Source organism: Ooceraea biroi, chromosome 5 (genome assembly GCF_003672135.1).
Source record: "Ooceraea biroi isolate clonal line C1 chromosome 5, Obir_v5.4, whole genome shotgun sequence".
Lineage (NCBI taxonomy): Eukaryota > Metazoa > Arthropoda > Insecta > Hymenoptera > Formicidae > Ooceraea > Ooceraea biroi.
In genome coordinates this window covers 11,768,340-11,786,341 of record NC_039510.1, presented here as the reverse complement: position 1 = coordinate 11,786,341, position 18,002 = coordinate 11,768,340, and the positions used below count along the sequence as shown (strand labels likewise).

The following is an 18,002-nucleotide window of genomic DNA, read 5'->3' as shown; positions in this document are numbered from 1 at the left end:
TTATTTTATTGAATATTTCATCGTTTTTCTATTTCCAGAAAGTTTTCCAGACATTGCTGTTTTAAACCTTAAATAACACATCGATGCAAAAGGCGGATAAAGTTGCGTGTTTTCAGAAGAAAAAGAGAAAGAGAGATCGATACGTACCTTAATTAAGCTTCGATTCATCGATGATCCAGTATAGCCGTGCTCGCATTTCGCTCGCAATGATCATTAGCGACTCGCTAGAGCGCTCGCATTTGGACGCAAACACCAAACACGCCTTAGTCTTTTACACCACTTTATACAAATTTATTACTCTTTCAAACACAATATCGCTTTTCGATCGTGTGTTTCATCGTCGCCGTTGTCGACGTGCATATGCAAGAAAAACCTTAAGAGGAAGTATATTTATTTCGGCTTTACAAAAGTTACATCTAGTTGTCCGGCGCGCATGTAGCTCGTTGCCCTCTCTCGTTGACCCTTCCTTTTTGCCTCATTTTTTTTCTCATCTCTTTTCTTTCATGTATCTTTCTCTTCCAGCGTCTCCCTTTCCACGGTCCTCTCAACAATGTCTCCTTTTCTCTCACCAAATAATGAAAGTCGCATTTAATTAAATTCCAGTTCAATTCAAACGAAATGCAAAAAGATACGAGAACGAAGTTCTCTCCGCCTTCATTCGTCCTATAAAAATAGAAGCACGTTCTGCACAATTTTTATGATGATACATGTGTCGATACGAATGACACTTGATTAGCTTCTTGAAGGAGTTTAAAGTGGAAATGAGTGCGCAAGGAATGAGGAACAACCTATATAATTTTTGTCTTTTGCTCGCGAAGCTGTTTGAAAAATGAAGGTAAAACGCAATTCTCTGTCTCTCCCGACTTTGAGTTTCCGAAAAGAGATAAAGAATCGATTCAAGTCACCCGAGATCGGCATTGAGAGGGAAGGAGCGCTCGCACAATCGCGTGCTATCGATTCCGATATGAAGAAACGCAGAAATAGAGCCGCGGAAGAGCGAAATTGAACATGAGATTGCCTGGACGACGCCTAGGAGTCATTTTATCTTCTTTTGTTTCTTTTTTTTATTACAATTATTACTTCAATGTTTATTCCTTCCTTTGTTATCAATAAAAATCGTTACATAGTAGTTTGGGCCGCTGCTTGGCGTCAGACGAATCGACAAGCAACCAATTATAGTAATAATAGTAGCAGTAGTAATAGTAGTAGTAATAATTGGTAGCGGTATCATGTGTATCTGCGTGTACATCTGTGTCTGGATATGTGTATGTCTGTGTGTGTATGCATGGTTCCTGCATCAATAAATACGCGCGCGCACAGATGATGCGAAACTCAGGTGACACGGCAGGAATTCGCAGGTGCACCGACGCTCATCATCGATTTCGTGTTTGCGCGCACGAGAGAGGAGATCATCCCTCTCGTCGCCGGAGGCGAGTTCTCGCATCAAGTCGATCGCAGGATGCGGAATGCGTGCTAGGCGTATACGTTTCTCCTGACCGGATGTAGAAGAGTGTCCTAAAGAGAATTTTTTTCAAAAAAAAAGATATAAAAGAAAAGACGGGAAATCAAATCCGTAGGATGCAGCGCGCTCAAGGCGCAAATCGGAGGGAGAGATAAGATTACGCGTGACGGCTTTGACGTCAGCGGGCAAACGCGGATAAGGCAGGTACGCAACAGGCACGGATAAAAATGTCGATTAGAGCAATCGAGCGATTTTCTCTCGAGAGGTAAGCTCGCCGCGAATATCGCGCACACGAAAATCGTTATCTGACGTTGCCACGGAGACACGTGAAGAGAGCCGGGGGTTGAAACTTCCGCTGATACCGCGGACTCCTGTCGCGCGTCTTCCATCGACGCGTCGTTGCCGACTCGAGCCGTTGGTCAGGAAAATTAATATAGACATATTTTCACCTCCCCTTCCGCTCCCAATACCGGAGAAACAGGATGGTGCGTATAAAGTATATCAGACTGTATCAGAATTTAATATATTTTACATGAATATTCAATATAAAACAGTGTGAAGTATTTAGTAATCGCGCGAAACATTGATCAAGTGTTTATGTTTCTGGTGTACGATGCACGTCGGAACTAGAGAGCGCTATCTCTATTTGACGCAAAAATGTGAACTTATTGAGAAAACTTCTCTATTCTCATTTCTTAAGCGTGCCGCTGTTTCCCGCTCACGCCGACGCGAGCCGCAAATTTTAGGCCCATTTTTGCTGGACCTCCTCGAGAAACACCGCTATCGATATACTGGGTGCCCCATGAGGAATTTTAAACTTTAAAAATTAATTAAAAAACAAACACACTGCAGAAATATTATTTATTGGTCTTAATATAAAGATTGGACATGCACATTTTTTTTTTAAATTACATTATCAAGGTAGTGACTCTCGAAGCCAGGTGTCTTTTCAAACTTCTTTCACTTACACCTTTGGATTAGATAGTTTTTTTTTATCATCGAGCCATCACTCAATCCCATAAAAGCGATACTAACACTGTACATAAATAGTTCTTAGTAATCTAACAATAATTAAATGTAGAAACAAGATTTTTGTATAGAGATAAAAACTAGTTACCTAACTATATTTATAGAAAAAAATATTTTGAAAAAAATATTTTTAAATATTTCCACGACTAGGTTGAGAAGCCTTACTCTACAGGCTCTTCTAAGCGATGCCGCATCGAAATGAAAACTCGTCTAAACTTCATACAAAAACCAACAAATATTGATTCTGTAGTGTTCGTTTTTTTAATTAATTTTTAAAGTTTAAAATTTCTCATGGGGCACACAGTACCTGCGAACCGCATCTGCCGCGAACCTAAAGTTCCTCTATCTTCGCGCATGTAGATGCGGCTTGTATGTGTATCTATGTGTATGCCTTGTGTATGTCCATATATACTGGTGTCAGTGTGTTCCTTTGTTGCGACTCTGTCTTTCTTCTCTCTCTTACTCTTTCTTCCTTTCTCTCTCTCTCTCTCTCTCTGTTCTCGTCGATAAAAATCTCAGCAGTTTATGACACATCGTTCGCGGTTTTGTTTTATTCTTCTTACACATAGCAATAATAAAGACAGTAAATAGCTAAAAGGACCGTATCGATTCTTGGGGGGATGGGGGAGGCGGCTAGGATTGCGGCCAATCCGTGCCGTATCACCCGCTGCCGCATGCTCGCCCGCATTATCATCATTTTTATCATCATCATTATCGCCGCCATCGTTATCGCCATCATTATACCTCGACTCCCGTTACCGTCTCGCTTTCTCTCTCTCATTCAATCATCTCTTTCTCTCTCCCTCACGCGCGCACTCTCACTCTACATTTTCGCCTTCGTCTTCTTGGCTTGATATTTTACTATTAACTTGAAAATTGCCTTTCTTATCGGTTCTCCCAATCCCTTTTTCTGTCCCTGACATCCTGTCTCAATCATGCTACTTTTCTCTCTCTCTCTCTCCAACTCTCATTCCACATGTTTCACATGTTCACTCATTCTTTCTGTCTTCACGTTAATCTGACCGAATCTCTCTAGCACTCACTACATCTTTTACACTTTTTCTCTCTCTCTTTCTCTCTCATTCATGCGCGCACTCACCCTTTCGTGCCCTACGAAAAAGATTGTAAGCCTATAACACACAATAGTTTATTATTATTTATTATCATTATTTCTTATAGTTAATTCATGCGTGTGTATCTATCGTTCCTCCGTCAGCGAATCGCCGCGCAAGCAGTCACAAAAGTTAGACGTGTCGCGCGTTCTCTCTCCTTCTTTCTCTCTGTCTCGCTCGCTCGTATTTTTTCCCTTTTATTTCTCTTCTTCTTCCTTCCTCCCTTTCTGTGATATATTCGTCGATCGATCATCGATGAGGTGTTTTTCCGCGCGCGCGCGCGCGCGTGAAACTGATGCCTGAACGAAGCAGATATACGATACGTGTTTAAGATTCGTGATACAAGAGAGAACGAGACTGCTCGCTTCCGCGCACGTGACTTGTGACACGCATCATGTGACGCACTCGACCGCGATACGAACGGCGTTTAATCTCCTAGGTCAAATCAGAGAACCGATTCTCGCGGAAGCGATCGGTACTTTCTCCAAAAAAAAGAAGCCAAACGCACATGATTAAAAATGACAGAGATTATCGCATTGCATCCGTTCATCGCGCAACGGATCACGACCTATCACAATCACTTTCGCGCTCTTTTTCAACGAAAACAGTCCGCATCAGATCCGCAGATCACGTCACGTGACATATGTCTATTTTTTACGCTATCCTTTTTTTTTCTTTTTTTTTATTTCGATCCACAATATCCGCCGATACAAAACCCATGCGCGCCGCTCTCTACGATCTTCCGTCACGTGACGTCGGATATTAACGATCGCGCCGATGTCATCACGTGACACGCGTCACATCTGCAACAACGACAGACTCGGCGGTCGATCGTCGCGTCGCGTCGCGTCGATTTCCGCCGTCCGCCTATGGCGTCGCGACGGTCCCCCCTCCCCCCACGACACTCGGATGCGATCTTGGATGCGCGTCACAGCTGATCGAGATTCGCGTTGTCGCGCGACACGGGGGTTGGGAAGACAGAGGGCAGATCGAGTGGCGGCGACATCAGTATCGGTACATCTCCATCGGCGCTTCCCGTTCTTCTCCGACGCTCGTGCGACGCGCGTCACGCCATGACACGAGTACACGCGCCTACGAGAGGATTCACGCGTAGACGCTTAAGTACGTGTACGTGTCAGGGAAGGGGAGGGAGAGAAGAAAGATGATGAGGAGGATGAGGAGAGTCAGGGGACAAGAACGCGGTTGTTTGCGTGTGCGAGGAGGGCCGAGGGGAAAAGAAGGGAAGGAAAGGGTGCGTCGTTGTTTACGTATGTGCGTGGCGTGTACTCGGCGCGGATCCGCGCATGTCTTTCTTGCTGTTCCCTCAACATCGCATCAGAAACAAGTCGAAGGGGAGAGAATGATGACTGGAGTAGCAATGACAATTGATGTTTCTTTTGCTGTTGCTGTTGTTGCTGTGTGTTGTGTTGTTGCTGCTGCTGCTTCTTCTTCATCATCTTCATCATCTTCATCGTGGGTCGCGCGGCAGGGCTTGCGGCAGTTCCGGCGCGACTCGTGCGGCATGGCGCATTCCATTCGCTGTTCATTAAAATAATCGACCGTATCGTTTATTATTAATATTAGATATTTGTGTTGGGTCCCAGAGGTTACTGTAACAGAAAGCAGGGTTAGGGCGCAGATTAGTCGGCTGTGGACGTAATCGCGCAGTGCCGTTAGGATTAGGATCAAGATCTACTTGATCTCCTACGTGTGATTATTTTTGGGGAGAAGGTGGACGTAAACTGGTGTCAGAGTTACGTTTAGGCTTTGAAAGAAATAGAAAAAGTTTTAAACAATGAGAGTCTCTAATTTACATACATAATCGGTCGAGTTAAAACGCACAATGGAACAAATTCCTGCCTTCTCCTCTACGCAATTATCAAAACTTACTGGCATGTGGTTATCGGTGTACTGTACTTAAAATATTCACGTGTCATCCTCATTACATAACTGCAATTGCCATTTTGAATAAATTTTGCATATTCAATTTTATTATTATCGTAACATAGATTTTTAATATTTCCTTTAACAATAAAGTTAAATATAGAAGTTTCTGTTACACCAATTTATCTGAATCTCGTCAGAATATCTTAATTTACACTATCATGCAACCACAAAATTTCATAACGATGGCCGTGACTCGGGTTTTCGGCACGTTGTATTAAAATCGGGAGGCACTGACAATCCTGAATGCATGTTGCGCTTATTTTAATAATTATTTGCGAACAAAAGCGACGTCTCTCTTCCTCCGTCAGCTATCTGCAAAATGCTTATCATTCTGTTTCTCACTCCCCCTCTTCCCAGTGCACCACCTCGCGACAGAGGCGAATACGCAAGTGCGGTATGATTAGTCATCGTCGCAAACTGATATCAAGCTAAACCGCTCGCCAAGAATTATCCGCGTGAGTCACGCGTCGCGTCGCGTCGCCTGAAAAGCCGAGCATCGATCTCGGTATGTCACTGAAATAATTCTTTCTGTTTGATCTCGAAGTGACGATGACATCTGTGTGTAAGAAACGCGTCCGACTTGGCCTCGTCAATCGAGAAAAAATAAAATCTTGATTTCTTACAAAAGTAACATTTAATAATATACACATTAATAATTAGACAACTTATAATGCATGCACATAAAATAACTCATGGTCTTACGAATTTTAGATTTCAAGACAACACATTCGGTGCTTAATGTTGAAAGCTGAAAGCTGCATGGTTGCATGGGAAGCTGTTCGATTCCGGAATAAAAGTGATACTTTATGAAATTTTCATCGTACGAGAAAACTGTTTACGAAGTGGACGACTTCCGGAACGACCTAGTGCGGGATGCTCATTCACGACTCGTTAGATCATTCGATTATACTACATTATCCTATCGTGCCATTAAGTAAGTGGGTTGCCGCTGGTTTCGCCCGTTCCTGCTCCGTAATCAATCCCCGTTTGTCGAAACACGATATACTGGTTTACGTACATAATCGTGATTGCTGTACAAATGCACATGTGCACGCAGCCGCCTTGTACGCAAGTTCGAGGTACAAGAACAGCAATATCTGCGCTGACAAAGCGCTCGCTTGTGCAATCACAGAAATATGTTGAATCCATGTTCGTCGTGAGAAATAACCGGATAAGGCCGACTTTACGACGTGCCGTATCATATTTTTCAGTTCTACAGACTGCCAGAACTAAGCGTTCCCGGTTACAACATTTATATATGTATTATATTTATTATATAGACAATATATATAAGAATATATGTGTGTATGTAATATATTAAGTTGTATTGAATATCATAATTGTGTATGCTATAAATGCATTATGATCCGCAGGCTTCGCTAAATTCTTATAATCCTGATATTCCGAGAATCTTAACAGGTCATTAAGAAAGTATTATATAACTTCCTTGAATTTGGAAAAACGCATAGTTGCAACAAATTTACTGGCTTATCGGATCTGATGAGTCAGGACATTTCGTTACGGATGTATTTTAATTCGCTGACAAAGAGAGAGACTCATTTAACTAAATATGCATATCGCGTTCGACAGATAATGCTATCGAAGTTTCGTAAGACACTTCAAACATAGCTCAGTTAACAGTAGATTACATTAAGCTTTATCTCTTGATACTTTATAAAATAATATTCAAAATAATACCGGCGAGTAGAATCAATATTATTTCTCTTCCATCTACAATATCTCGAAATATATAATACCAAAGCTTATAGAAAAATCTAAAATTATCTTTTTCTTCTAAGAGAACACCTAAGAATTTAATCTTGTACTTTCAAACTCAAACAAATTCTCATCTCTAATCTCGCAAAGTTAGATTTATTCTTGCCGAGCCTGTCAACAAGTGTTCGCATCATTTGCATCTCGGACTGCTATTGATCGCGATTTACAGCGAATTACAGAAACGCAGATCCATAGAGTGGCTCGAGGCAACGACCCGATGAAGAGAAAATGTTTTTTTCTCAGTCGCAGAAGCGGCATGACGGCCGCGCGAAAACGCACTGGAGCGCACAATAGGAGCGTGTGTGTTCCTCTCTCGCCACGAGTGTTCACGGGACGGGTATTGAGTGACAAGCCGATAATGATAAGCGCATAACGACGAGCGGAGGAGCGTGGAGACGTGGGAGGGAAACGTGTTGGTTAAATCGAAGCGGCCGAGCGAGGGGAGTTCGTGAATAAACGCCGTGTTAATCCGGCGTCTCACGGCACCGCGACTGCGGCATTACCGCTACACTCGATTTCGCACGCGGAACGACGATGGCAGTCACAATGGTCATACCGTGTAAGCTCCAAGGCAATACACCGTTGCTATTTTGTAGTCTAGTTTAAGAAAAGGCATCAGGTAGATGCTAACGAGGCAGGCTGACGAGACTTCGCTTGTGTCTTGAAATTTTCAGTACAATGAAAAAGGTGAAATTTCTAGAGCTTTTAAGCATCTGAATGCTCTGCATGTTTCGAATTACACTGCAAATTATTTGCAAAATTGCTATAAATTATGTTAATTGAACTGATATTACATTGTAGGAAGTAAATTATACCAGGTATCCATCACTACGCGAAATTAAATCTTTATGAATATTAAAATTTGTCAAGTAAAATGCATGTACGAAAAATGTATGTGTATTCATTCTGTATTTAAATATCAAATAACAATTATTATCCACGATAACAAAGTTTTAATTTACTAACAATATATTCATAACATTTTATAGCTGTTTAAATTTGTATTTTCAATTGATCGTTCCGTAGTTAATCAAAATTTAACGCAAAATTAGGAACTTGCGTCTGTAGGTGGATTTTCTCGAAAGCGAATTTGATGAAGATTAAACAGCGACCTATCCCGTTGCTGCCTTCGTAAAACGGAAATCTCGTCGAGCTTAAACTACTTATTTTTAAATAACATTTTCCAAAACACTCCTCATCGGAGGCGTCTTATTACTGCTAAGAAACTTCACGTTATCATCTCGGACCATTGTTATTATTACTTTCCATAGCAAAACTTCCAACTCTGTGGTCGCAATTGTGTCAGAAGAGCTCATACTGACCTAATAGCCGCAGGACACGAGGTACTCGCCCAGTTTTTCAACGACAGATGCGGCTTGTTGTGGCTGTATGGGGTCTTCATATAAGGAGACAACTACGGCCTGCGTCGTCTTCATGCAGTGGACACCAACTTTGCCGAATTTTGCCCTTATCACACGATCCGTGCCCGACAGGTAGATGTACCTGTTGCCGGCTAAGGTAACGCCCGACGACGTCAGGATGTCCTGCTCCTCGAAGCTCTGCACTAATTTCGCGAGCTCTTCTTTACTTACCTGAAAACAGAGAAAAGCCTCTTATCAGTATGCGAAGTGAATGTGTGATAATCGCTTAAGCTGACGTTTCGCGATATAAAATCACGGAAAATGAGGAAGCTTTCCTCATCGGAAGGCCAATTATTATGAAATTATTGTCTTCTACTTCAATTTTTATTCGCACATTCATTATATTTAATTTTATTAAATGAAGATTTCTCTTATAATTTAGATATGAAATATTTGTTACATAGATTTGTTATTTTCCGAAATCAATTAGTATTTGATGAGTATTTGATTTGTTAGTAATTAGTATCCGGAACAATTATCCGCAATTTCTTTTGAATTAATGAACAAACTGTGTTATATTTAAAGACATTATACGAGCTGATATAAACTAAAATTTATATTACTTGCCTAAAGTTAAATTAAATAATCTGCATTACAAATTTTCATAGATATAATGATGTAAATGATATAAATATACTAAAAAATGTTAATGTTTTTTAAATCTCTTCTTTTATTGTAAATTGCTTCGGAGAAAAAATATAAAAATTAGAGGAGATTGCATGAGAAAGAAAGAATGAGAGTATGCGAGAGAAGAATCTACACAGCACAATTTATGCGTCACTGATTGGTAAAGCACGCGCGACATGCCTACGACATTATCTGTTATTACATCACTGAATGCGTTATTGAATCTTGATTACGCGAGAGCAAGCACCAGATTTCGCAACCGTCATTCGCGCAAACATCATTCGCGCTGAATATGAGATTGTACATGAGCCATCGTTTAGATACGCTACATTTTATCTATTTTATTCTCGCAAATATTTTTCCAAAACGTAGATACATAAATAAGTATACATACAGAGATAATCAGCAGATTGTGCTCTGGAAAATGCTTCATCTATGATTCAACGCTGAATCAAATCTATCATTCGTGATTTTACCTCGACACAAATTTAAATGTTACCTTTAGAGATTAAATACGTCGTTAAGTCTTGCCTTGAACTTAAAACTCCAATATACTAAAATCGATCAGAAAAAATGACATTTCGTTATCCACATCCTGCCATATATTTTTCATCGGTGAGACTTTCGTCCGATATTTTCACTGTGCCATACAATTTCGAATCTAATTAACGCGTAACAGTAAAATAATACAAATAATATAATAATTGCAATCATCACACTGCGATTTGATATTTCAAATAGATATTTCTTAATTTCACCCGAAGGATTAAACTTTCGTTTCGGACGATGGAATATCGATTGCGCAGACCATTCCTGTTTGAAATTTCATAAGAGTGGAACTGCTCGTCGAGCAGCTACGAGAAGTGCCACCCCGGGGCAATATTTTCTGTCAAATATATATTTCCGTGAAAAGTTCAAAGTTGAGCGAGCTTTTCGTGGTACTGCCTGAGTGATACATCGGAAAGTATATTAAATGAATTCCGCGAAATCCACGTGCATCTATTTTATCTAATTTGTGCCAGGACGCATAATATCAAGTTAAATAGATTTTAGATCTTTTGCACTTTATCGTGAATCTATAGTTTATAAATTTTATGCAATTAGTTAAATCAACTGTAGCTAAAGTACAATTGCTCTTGTACCAGCGTGTATCTTATTTTCAGTTATCATTGATATACAAAACTAAAATTATAAGATTCACAACTTAAGATTTTACAAGGTTTTTTAGTTTTATAACAAACTCTAAACTCTTGAACTAAGCAACTCGAGAATAAGGTGATTCACACCGATGTGAAACTAAAATAGCTAATTCCATTTTTCACAAAATATGAAAGTTGAGAAACAGAGTGTATTTGAAGTTATGGACTTTGTATTTCAGCATTACTTTTTTCGCGATTGCATTGTCAAGATAATTAATATTGAAAAGTTTTGTTGCACAATAATCTTTCTCAAAATTATTAGAAAAAAATCCTGAAATCTCCGTTATTGAGGAAGAAAAGAGGAGCTTGCCACCACAATAAGACAATATTTCATATCCTTTAAAATAATTTACATTAGTTCATACACGACGAACAAATACGATAAACAACTCATTAGAAACCTGCCAACGTGTTGTGAATTGGCTGAAAACACCAAACGACAAGCGCGACAGACCCGAGAGCTCAGATTTCAAAGCCAAATGTCTCAAAGTCAATTGCTCTTAACCCTTTCGTGCCTAACGGAACGACCGACATTGGAGAGAGAGATAATCAACGATAAGAGCCATAATTCACGCTAGCATCGATCTCATGCTGTAGTGATAGCTTGCCTAATATAGCGGTCGTCCTACATCCAGCTGGATGATGATCGAGCCCTTGATCCCATCGAGTAGCAGCATGGATCTTTTTGCAGGGCGCAAAGCGTGAGGGAAGCCTAGCCGATAGAAAGATGGATCTAAAGTTACATTCTTCGTAGAGCAAAGACGCGGACAGAGAACGTCCCCGATAGCGGATCGATGCGCCTAAATGTCGACGCGCGTTCGCGCGCGTTGCAGTTAATCCGGGATGATCTAAGGCAACCTTGAACTATAAGCGCACCCGATTACGGCGTCTTTGTACGGCCGACTGCCGTCAGCGACGCCTTCTTTCTCACGGTTCTGCACGCGCGTGCACGCTCAGCTCTCCTTCTCTTCTCTCTTTCTTTCTCTCTTGCTCGCTATTTCCGCCGAAACGCATCAAATATGTTCTAACTCGAACGTAAAGCGCGAACGCCTGCGAAACAGGCGGAAATTTACGATAAGATCCGATCCTGTTGGTGAAGGATGCAGAACTCGATATTTTCGAGAAGCAAGAGAAAATGTTTTGTTCTTCAAGCGAGATGACGAAATATTTACTTTCATAAGACCTTGATACAATATATAATCTGAAAACACATCTGAAAAGAATGTTCGGTAATTAAGATAACTGGTAAGAGCTTTGATTGAAAAACGATGAATTTCAAATCCTGGAATTCGTGGATGACACATGAGCGATTCAGGATACCGCGCGCAGATACCAAGGTTTAGATACCAAGGATTGAAGATTTAATAAATCTTTCGTGAGTTTAAATAAAATTTTTCGCACTTCTCGCTCATGGTGTCATAGAAAGAAGGTCACCATGCGTTACCCTTACGAGGATTCATCATCTTAATGTGCGCGCTCCGGTCGCCAACTGTACGTTTAGTTATCGGTGAGCTTAGGAGGCAAAAAGCTCGTGTAAAAGAACGAAACGCTTCGAAATAGCTCTTTTTCATTAATTTTTATATTTTTAAAGTAATCGCGATTTAAGCGAATTAATATGAACCTAACTTATACTTCTTTCTGATGCATATTTCATCGTTCCTCAACGTTAAATGCACACTTTATTCGCGTGACGTTCCGGAGTCGAGTGATTTTGTCTTCCGCGAGTTGTTATAACTGATAACGAAAAACAAAAGCTTGGCTCTCAATCAACAACACCAGATAAAGTATAACCAGCTATCTTATCTCGTCGCGTTGGCGGGAAGTGATATCCGCTTCTGGTGCAGCGAAGGCGCTGCCAAACAGAATTCCACGGCACGATTGTACTACTTATATTTAATGATTCCGGTCAGATTCGAGAGATATTCCTATCAGGCCGGGAATAGTGTACCTTACGTATCGATTTGACGGTGAGAATATTAAGTCAAGCATGAGTCACGATAGGACCCCGAGATGAGTGACGCGGGGGCCACCTTCCGGCGCAGTGCGGCCCTGAGAGTGATGAATCACTTCGTCGAAGCTGATGTTTCATCTTCGTTTAACCCTTTGGCTACGTGTACGTCCGGCTAGGACCGAGAATTTCCCCAATAAAGCAAATTAAGTCTTGAGCAAATGACGAGATCACGAACAATAGTTTATAAGCAGGCTACAGATAATTAAATACTCATAAATGAGATTAAGGACGGTATTTAACAAGATAATCTTAAGTAATACCCTTTTGGATACTAATACAGCTTTCTGATTGGCTGACAAGTATCTTAAGATCATATTTAAGACGATCTTAATATAAGAACAGATCATGAAGGTCGTCTTAAGATTTCTGGCTGCTAATGTATGATATATTACGTCATTTTACGCTGTCTGGTATGGATAAATTTCAACAGGCCATCACAAATTGAAAAATTGTGAAAAGAACTTGTGAAAAATTGTAGCCAAAGAATTAAGGCCTTCAGTCTTGATCTGGCTTGGTTTTATAAGCTGGATTGTCCGAATACTCCTTCATCAGCATGATCCTCTCTCGGCTGAGAAAATTAATTGCAATAATTAGCATGAAGCTAATCAAGTCGAGTCTGCAACTTTGTAGGAAGCTTCCAGCAACAGCGAGACAACCATTATTCTTAATCATTATTATTCTCAAGAAATGCAAATTACTGCAACTGTGTTCATTATTATTAATAAAACAATGCAAACAGTGAATATAAAAATACTGCCTGCAAATTGTACAAATTAATATCTATAAATTAAATATAAACGAATAAAGATATCAAAATGAGAAGACTCCAAACTGCTTCATCCTAAAACTTCTCTCTCTCTCTCTCTTTCTTTTCTCATAAGAAAAGTTCTGTCAGTCTCAAAGCACGCAAAATTAAATTTGGTGTTCAAGAAATCGAGCCCAAGGCATCGTTCGATCACAAGGTACAAAATCGGATCGTTGGCAGCTGACTTTTCTCTCGAAGTAAAGTAACGACGTTACTTACGGCGTCGTGACATTTCCGTCTTATAAGGAGCGCTAATTTATCCGATCTCGGTGGAGGCCTTGTCCCGAATCGGCATGTGCAATCGGTGCTCACGATGCCATACACCCCACGGTCTCGTTATTCGCGACACGGCACTGCGAGGTTGCTGGCCGACCAACCGTCAGACCGACCGGCCGGCCGGCCGGCGTCGCCATTTTGGCATTGGCGACCGGAAAGCGTGTGCGCGCCGAGGCCACGCTGCAGCTGGCGACCTTTATCTCTCGGTCTCTCGTTTAGCGATGACTTGAAGCAATCATGCGTAACTACTCCTAACCTATCCTAATCTAATCCGCCTGCCAATCGTTCCTGGATTCGAGCCATTCCTGTAACCGTTTACAGAGTTTTGGCAAAAGGCTGTTAATAACTGTTCGATAGCTTCGAACAGTTCTTCACCGCTCCCTTCAGCCTGTCCCTAACCTAATTTAGTTACTACCTGAAGTGTTCTTAAAATAGGATTCCTATGTTACAATTGGAGTCAACAGAAACTTAAGCAATTCCTGAGCTTGCTTCATTAGACAAGTAAAATGATTTACATTGAGTTTCAATTAATATTAACGTTTCAAACATTTTTTGTAAAGAAAGAAAGAAAGAAAGAAATGAAGAGCACAATTTTCTGCGATCCAGTGTCTGTCATTTGAAACTGATAAAATTGCTCTGAGAAGAAGAGAACGATGTTTACAATTTTTAATTTCCACGATCATGATTAAGTTTTGTCGAGAGTTTTGTACTTCACAATGTGCAGATCACAATGTCTCATTAACAATCTGAAATTGGAAAACAGGATTCTTTCTCTTATTTAGTTTTAATTTTATTTTTCAAGTTACAGTGATGAAAGAATTTCACCGGCTTCTTCAATCCTGTCTGCGATATTGAAATTCTGTTTGCATTTAGCAGTTCGCCGCCGACTCCGACATTGTTTGGACTGTCGCAGGAGCACACGGGGAAATCGTTTTTTGCACATTTATAGGACCGAAATCCGAGTACGAACCGGTTTTGATTTGTCAACTTGCGAGAAGTCTTGCAAATAGGGATGATCACCTCGCTGACAGGTTTACCGACGGAATTCGCGCTGAGGTTCAAAAGTGCACCTGCGGATGGCGCGCCAATCACGATTGCAGCTTTCACCGCGATCCGAAGAGATCACGAACAATTTTCTTTTTCTTTTCCAAGAATCAACTATTGTGCAGGCAACAGCAAGAACACGACACGGTATCCGGAAATGCATGTTACCGAAGATTGCACGACGTGCAAAGTCACGAACTTGAAGCCCGAATGAGCCTTCCATGCGCGATAATTACCACGTTTAAGGCCACATCAGATTCAAACAACCTTCCGTAATGTCACATTTCCGGTATTTACCGACGACATCAGCCTTATGAAAATACGCGAAATTACTTCGCGATTACCGAATTTGCATCAAAATATATAAGAAGAACTTTGGTCTTTCTTGATAAATATTACTTGGCTAACGATTATCGTGCTGATTTACGTCCACTTAAAATGGAGGATGATGATGATGAGAGTTCTATAAATACGTGACTGCATAGGAAGAAAAAATACCACGCATGTTTTCATGCAAATAATGATTCACAATGAAATTCATCTCGATATAATATACAAAATTGAGAAATTAATAATCAGATCCTAAAAGTTAACAAATTCAAAATACGGTACATTCGAAACATTAAAAATCGTCATTCAGTCTCTAAAATTAAAAACACTCTCAGAATCACGCTATTAAAAACTTAAAAGGAATTTCGCCTCTAAGAACTTCCGGGCCATCCAGTTCTATGCTGCAATTCGTTCTAGAAATTAAATTTTTTTCTTTGACAAAGAAATGTTAATTTTAGTCGTCCAACAAATTAAGAGAACATGAATATTAATAAATATTTATTACATAAGGTTTGCTTTTTACGTTGCTAAAAGCAATTCTTAGAAACGTATAAAATGATGATGTAAGATGAAACGTACGTGTGACAAGTTTAAAGTCACAATGGACCTTGGAGGTTAACCATTAAAGATTTTACGTGCGGATAATTCAACAATTATGCAGTTAGCATAAAATATGCAAAACGATTCTTCCTCTGTCAAAATTTGCACTCGGCACGGTACTCTCGATAATCCTTCAAGTTTCAACGATAAATGTTACTGTTAATTAAACAACGGACTAAATATCTATCCAATTTTAACGCAAACAACATAAAAAACGAACCAATCAGTCAACTCCGATCAAGACGCTCGACTGAAACTTCGATTCGAGGTATAAGCAATTTGAAGAAATAATAAACAACTTTGAGCTGCAGAGATAGCGACGTCGATAAGATCGGGAAACTTTTCCAGCTAATCGAGGATGAAACACCCTTTTTATGAGCACATCCAACGCACATTAGCGATTGCAAGAACCATCCCACACCCTCCACTCTCGCGCCTACGTGACTGTCGTTAGGCTAACCTAAAAATTCGATTCATCGTTCGCCTGGCGCGCTCGCGGATCGTTCTACGCTCGTTTGCGTCGGATCTCTCGTCGATACACGACGCGATCGCACGCCGGCTATTGAGAATCGTCATGATCGCGAACAATGGACCACCATTTCCACGTCGCGAGGCGGCAGCGCAACGTGCCCGGCGCGCTGATAGAAGGCGGCCATATTAAGCGTCACCATCATCGCCGCCGCCGCCGAAAAGCCGTTGCATCGCTCGCACGAACACGAAGTGCGTGAATTTTCGGGAACTCCAAATTTGGCGCGACGGACGCGCGAGAGAGCGATCCTCGGATCTTCCTCGACGAATGCGGGAATGCGACCCAGTCGTCATAAGATTCACTTTCCCCGCGGTCGTGCAACACGCACACCCGCGGAGAGCAAAGCCGCGAAATCGAACGAATTTTCCGACATGCTGCTCGAAAGCGGAGCGGATGTTTTTCACGAGCCGCCGTCGCCGTTCGACGAATTGCCGTCGTCGTTTACGCCACACCCTTCTCGAGGCGCACGATACATGATCGATTCTTCAGTCGGCGAGCGAGCACGCTATTCATGCCACATGTATTAAGATCGCTCTCATCATCGTCATCGTAATCATCATCGTTGGCTCAGACGACGAACGGTTCGCCAACGAGGGCACTCGCGTGCACGTCACGCGACTCGATCGATTCTTCGTGACACCTCGAGAAACCTCCGGAGAATGAGAAAGAGCTGCCGGCGGAGCGAAAACATGTCCGCCGCCTTCGAATGACGACGATGACGATGACGACAACAATTCATCATTTCCCGCGAACTCTTTGTCGGAATATCTACAGGAGTTCGAGATCATCACTGACGAGCAAAGCAGCGGCAAATGACAACGTTGTAGGTGTACGGTGACAACGATAACGCATCGTGCCGCGAGAAGCGAGCGGGGCGAGACGGGCGAGCGATCGACGAGCATCCAATCAACCCGCCGGCCGGCAGCCGATTTACGCTACGTGGCACAATATTTCGGGGTTAGAAAGCAGCCGGGATGACGTGCACGCCGCGCGCGGCTCGTTATCCGCTCGCTCCGCGAACCGGTTCGAGGCTCGAATCGAACGAACTCGAACGGGCCGCGCGAACGATCTCACACCGGAGCATCTGTCCTCTCTCCTTCCTTCTTTCGCTCTTCCGTTCTCTCTCTTTCTCGTGCGCTCCTCTCCGTTGCACCGACAAAGCGCGTTTCACGTATACGCGAGCGGAGGGCTCCTCGCACCGCGCACTTTCCCTTTTATCGAGGGGGCGGCTACCGCATCTACCGGCCGTGCCCGATCTCCCTCTGCATTATCCGCCCCCCCCCCCACCGTCTTTCTCCCCAGATTATCGCTCTTTGGACTATCACTCGCTCACTCGCTCGCTCGCTCGCTCGTTCTCTCGCTCTCTTTCTTTCTTTCGTTCGTTCTCGCTCTCTCCCGTTTTCTTGATAGCCGTTTTAGAGTGCTACTCACTTCGAAGCCCTCGGATTTTGCCCACACGTTGCCATCATGTCCGGCGATCGCCGCTTTGGTAACACACCTAGATGCGAGCAGCTGCTTATCAACGTAATCCTGCCAGCTCATTTTTGAACACAAGAGAAAGGAGAGAGCGACCGAAAACTGTTCACTATGCCACACTAGACGACCACAACCCGTCACTGACTGACTCGTCTCGCGACTACCGATACGCGCACCGAAACGCCGGTCGTTCTGCCACCCTCCCTACTTCCTTGCCCCTTCACCCCTCCCTTCATCAGTTCGTTCGTCGTCATCGCTGAGCCGTTCTTCGCTATTCACGTTGCGCCCCCTACCTGATGTTTCCGTAATCAGTAACTGACAGTCTAGAGAAATTTTGACTATGGGGAAATATATAGAC

General features: G+C 42.1%; 2 protein-coding genes across 3 annotated transcripts in view; one reads left to right on the top strand and one right to left on the bottom strand.

Moving 5' to 3' along the window:
• Nucleotides 1-6,922, top strand: part of LOC105281076 — a 183,647-nt gene extending 176,725 nt beyond the window's left edge. For both annotated transcript variants that reach the window (XR_003406593.1, XR_003406592.1), the window contains one exon: nucleotides 6,262-6,922. The gene's annotated coding sequence lies outside the window, so the exon portion shown is untranslated. The remainder of the gene's footprint in view (nucleotides 1-6,261) is intronic.
• On the bottom strand, nucleotides 1,970-17,855 carry LOC105281075 (profilin). Its single transcript, XM_020032185.2, has 3 exons — nucleotides 17,600-17,855; nucleotides 8,649-8,918; nucleotides 1,970-5,213 (listed from the first exon to the last, which is right to left on the bottom strand). Exons 1-2 carry the CDS (start codon nucleotides 17,708-17,710, stop codon nucleotides 8,649-8,651), a joined length of 381 nt encoding a protein of 126 aa, XP_019887744.1. The 5' UTR covers nucleotides 17,711-17,855; the 3' UTR covers nucleotides 1,970-5,213.
• Between the last annotated feature and the right edge of the window lie 147 nt (nucleotides 17,856-18,002).

Coding starts and splice junctions, on each gene's coding strand:
- LOC105281075 (XM_020032185.2), bottom strand. CDS start 17,710: ATGAGCTGGCAGGATTACGTTGATAAGCAGCTGCTCGCATCTAGGTGT. Junction 8,919..17,599: donor CAAAATCCGAGGGCTTCGAA/GTGAGTAGCACT, acceptor CTCTGTTTTCAG/GTAAGTAAAGAAGAGCTCGC.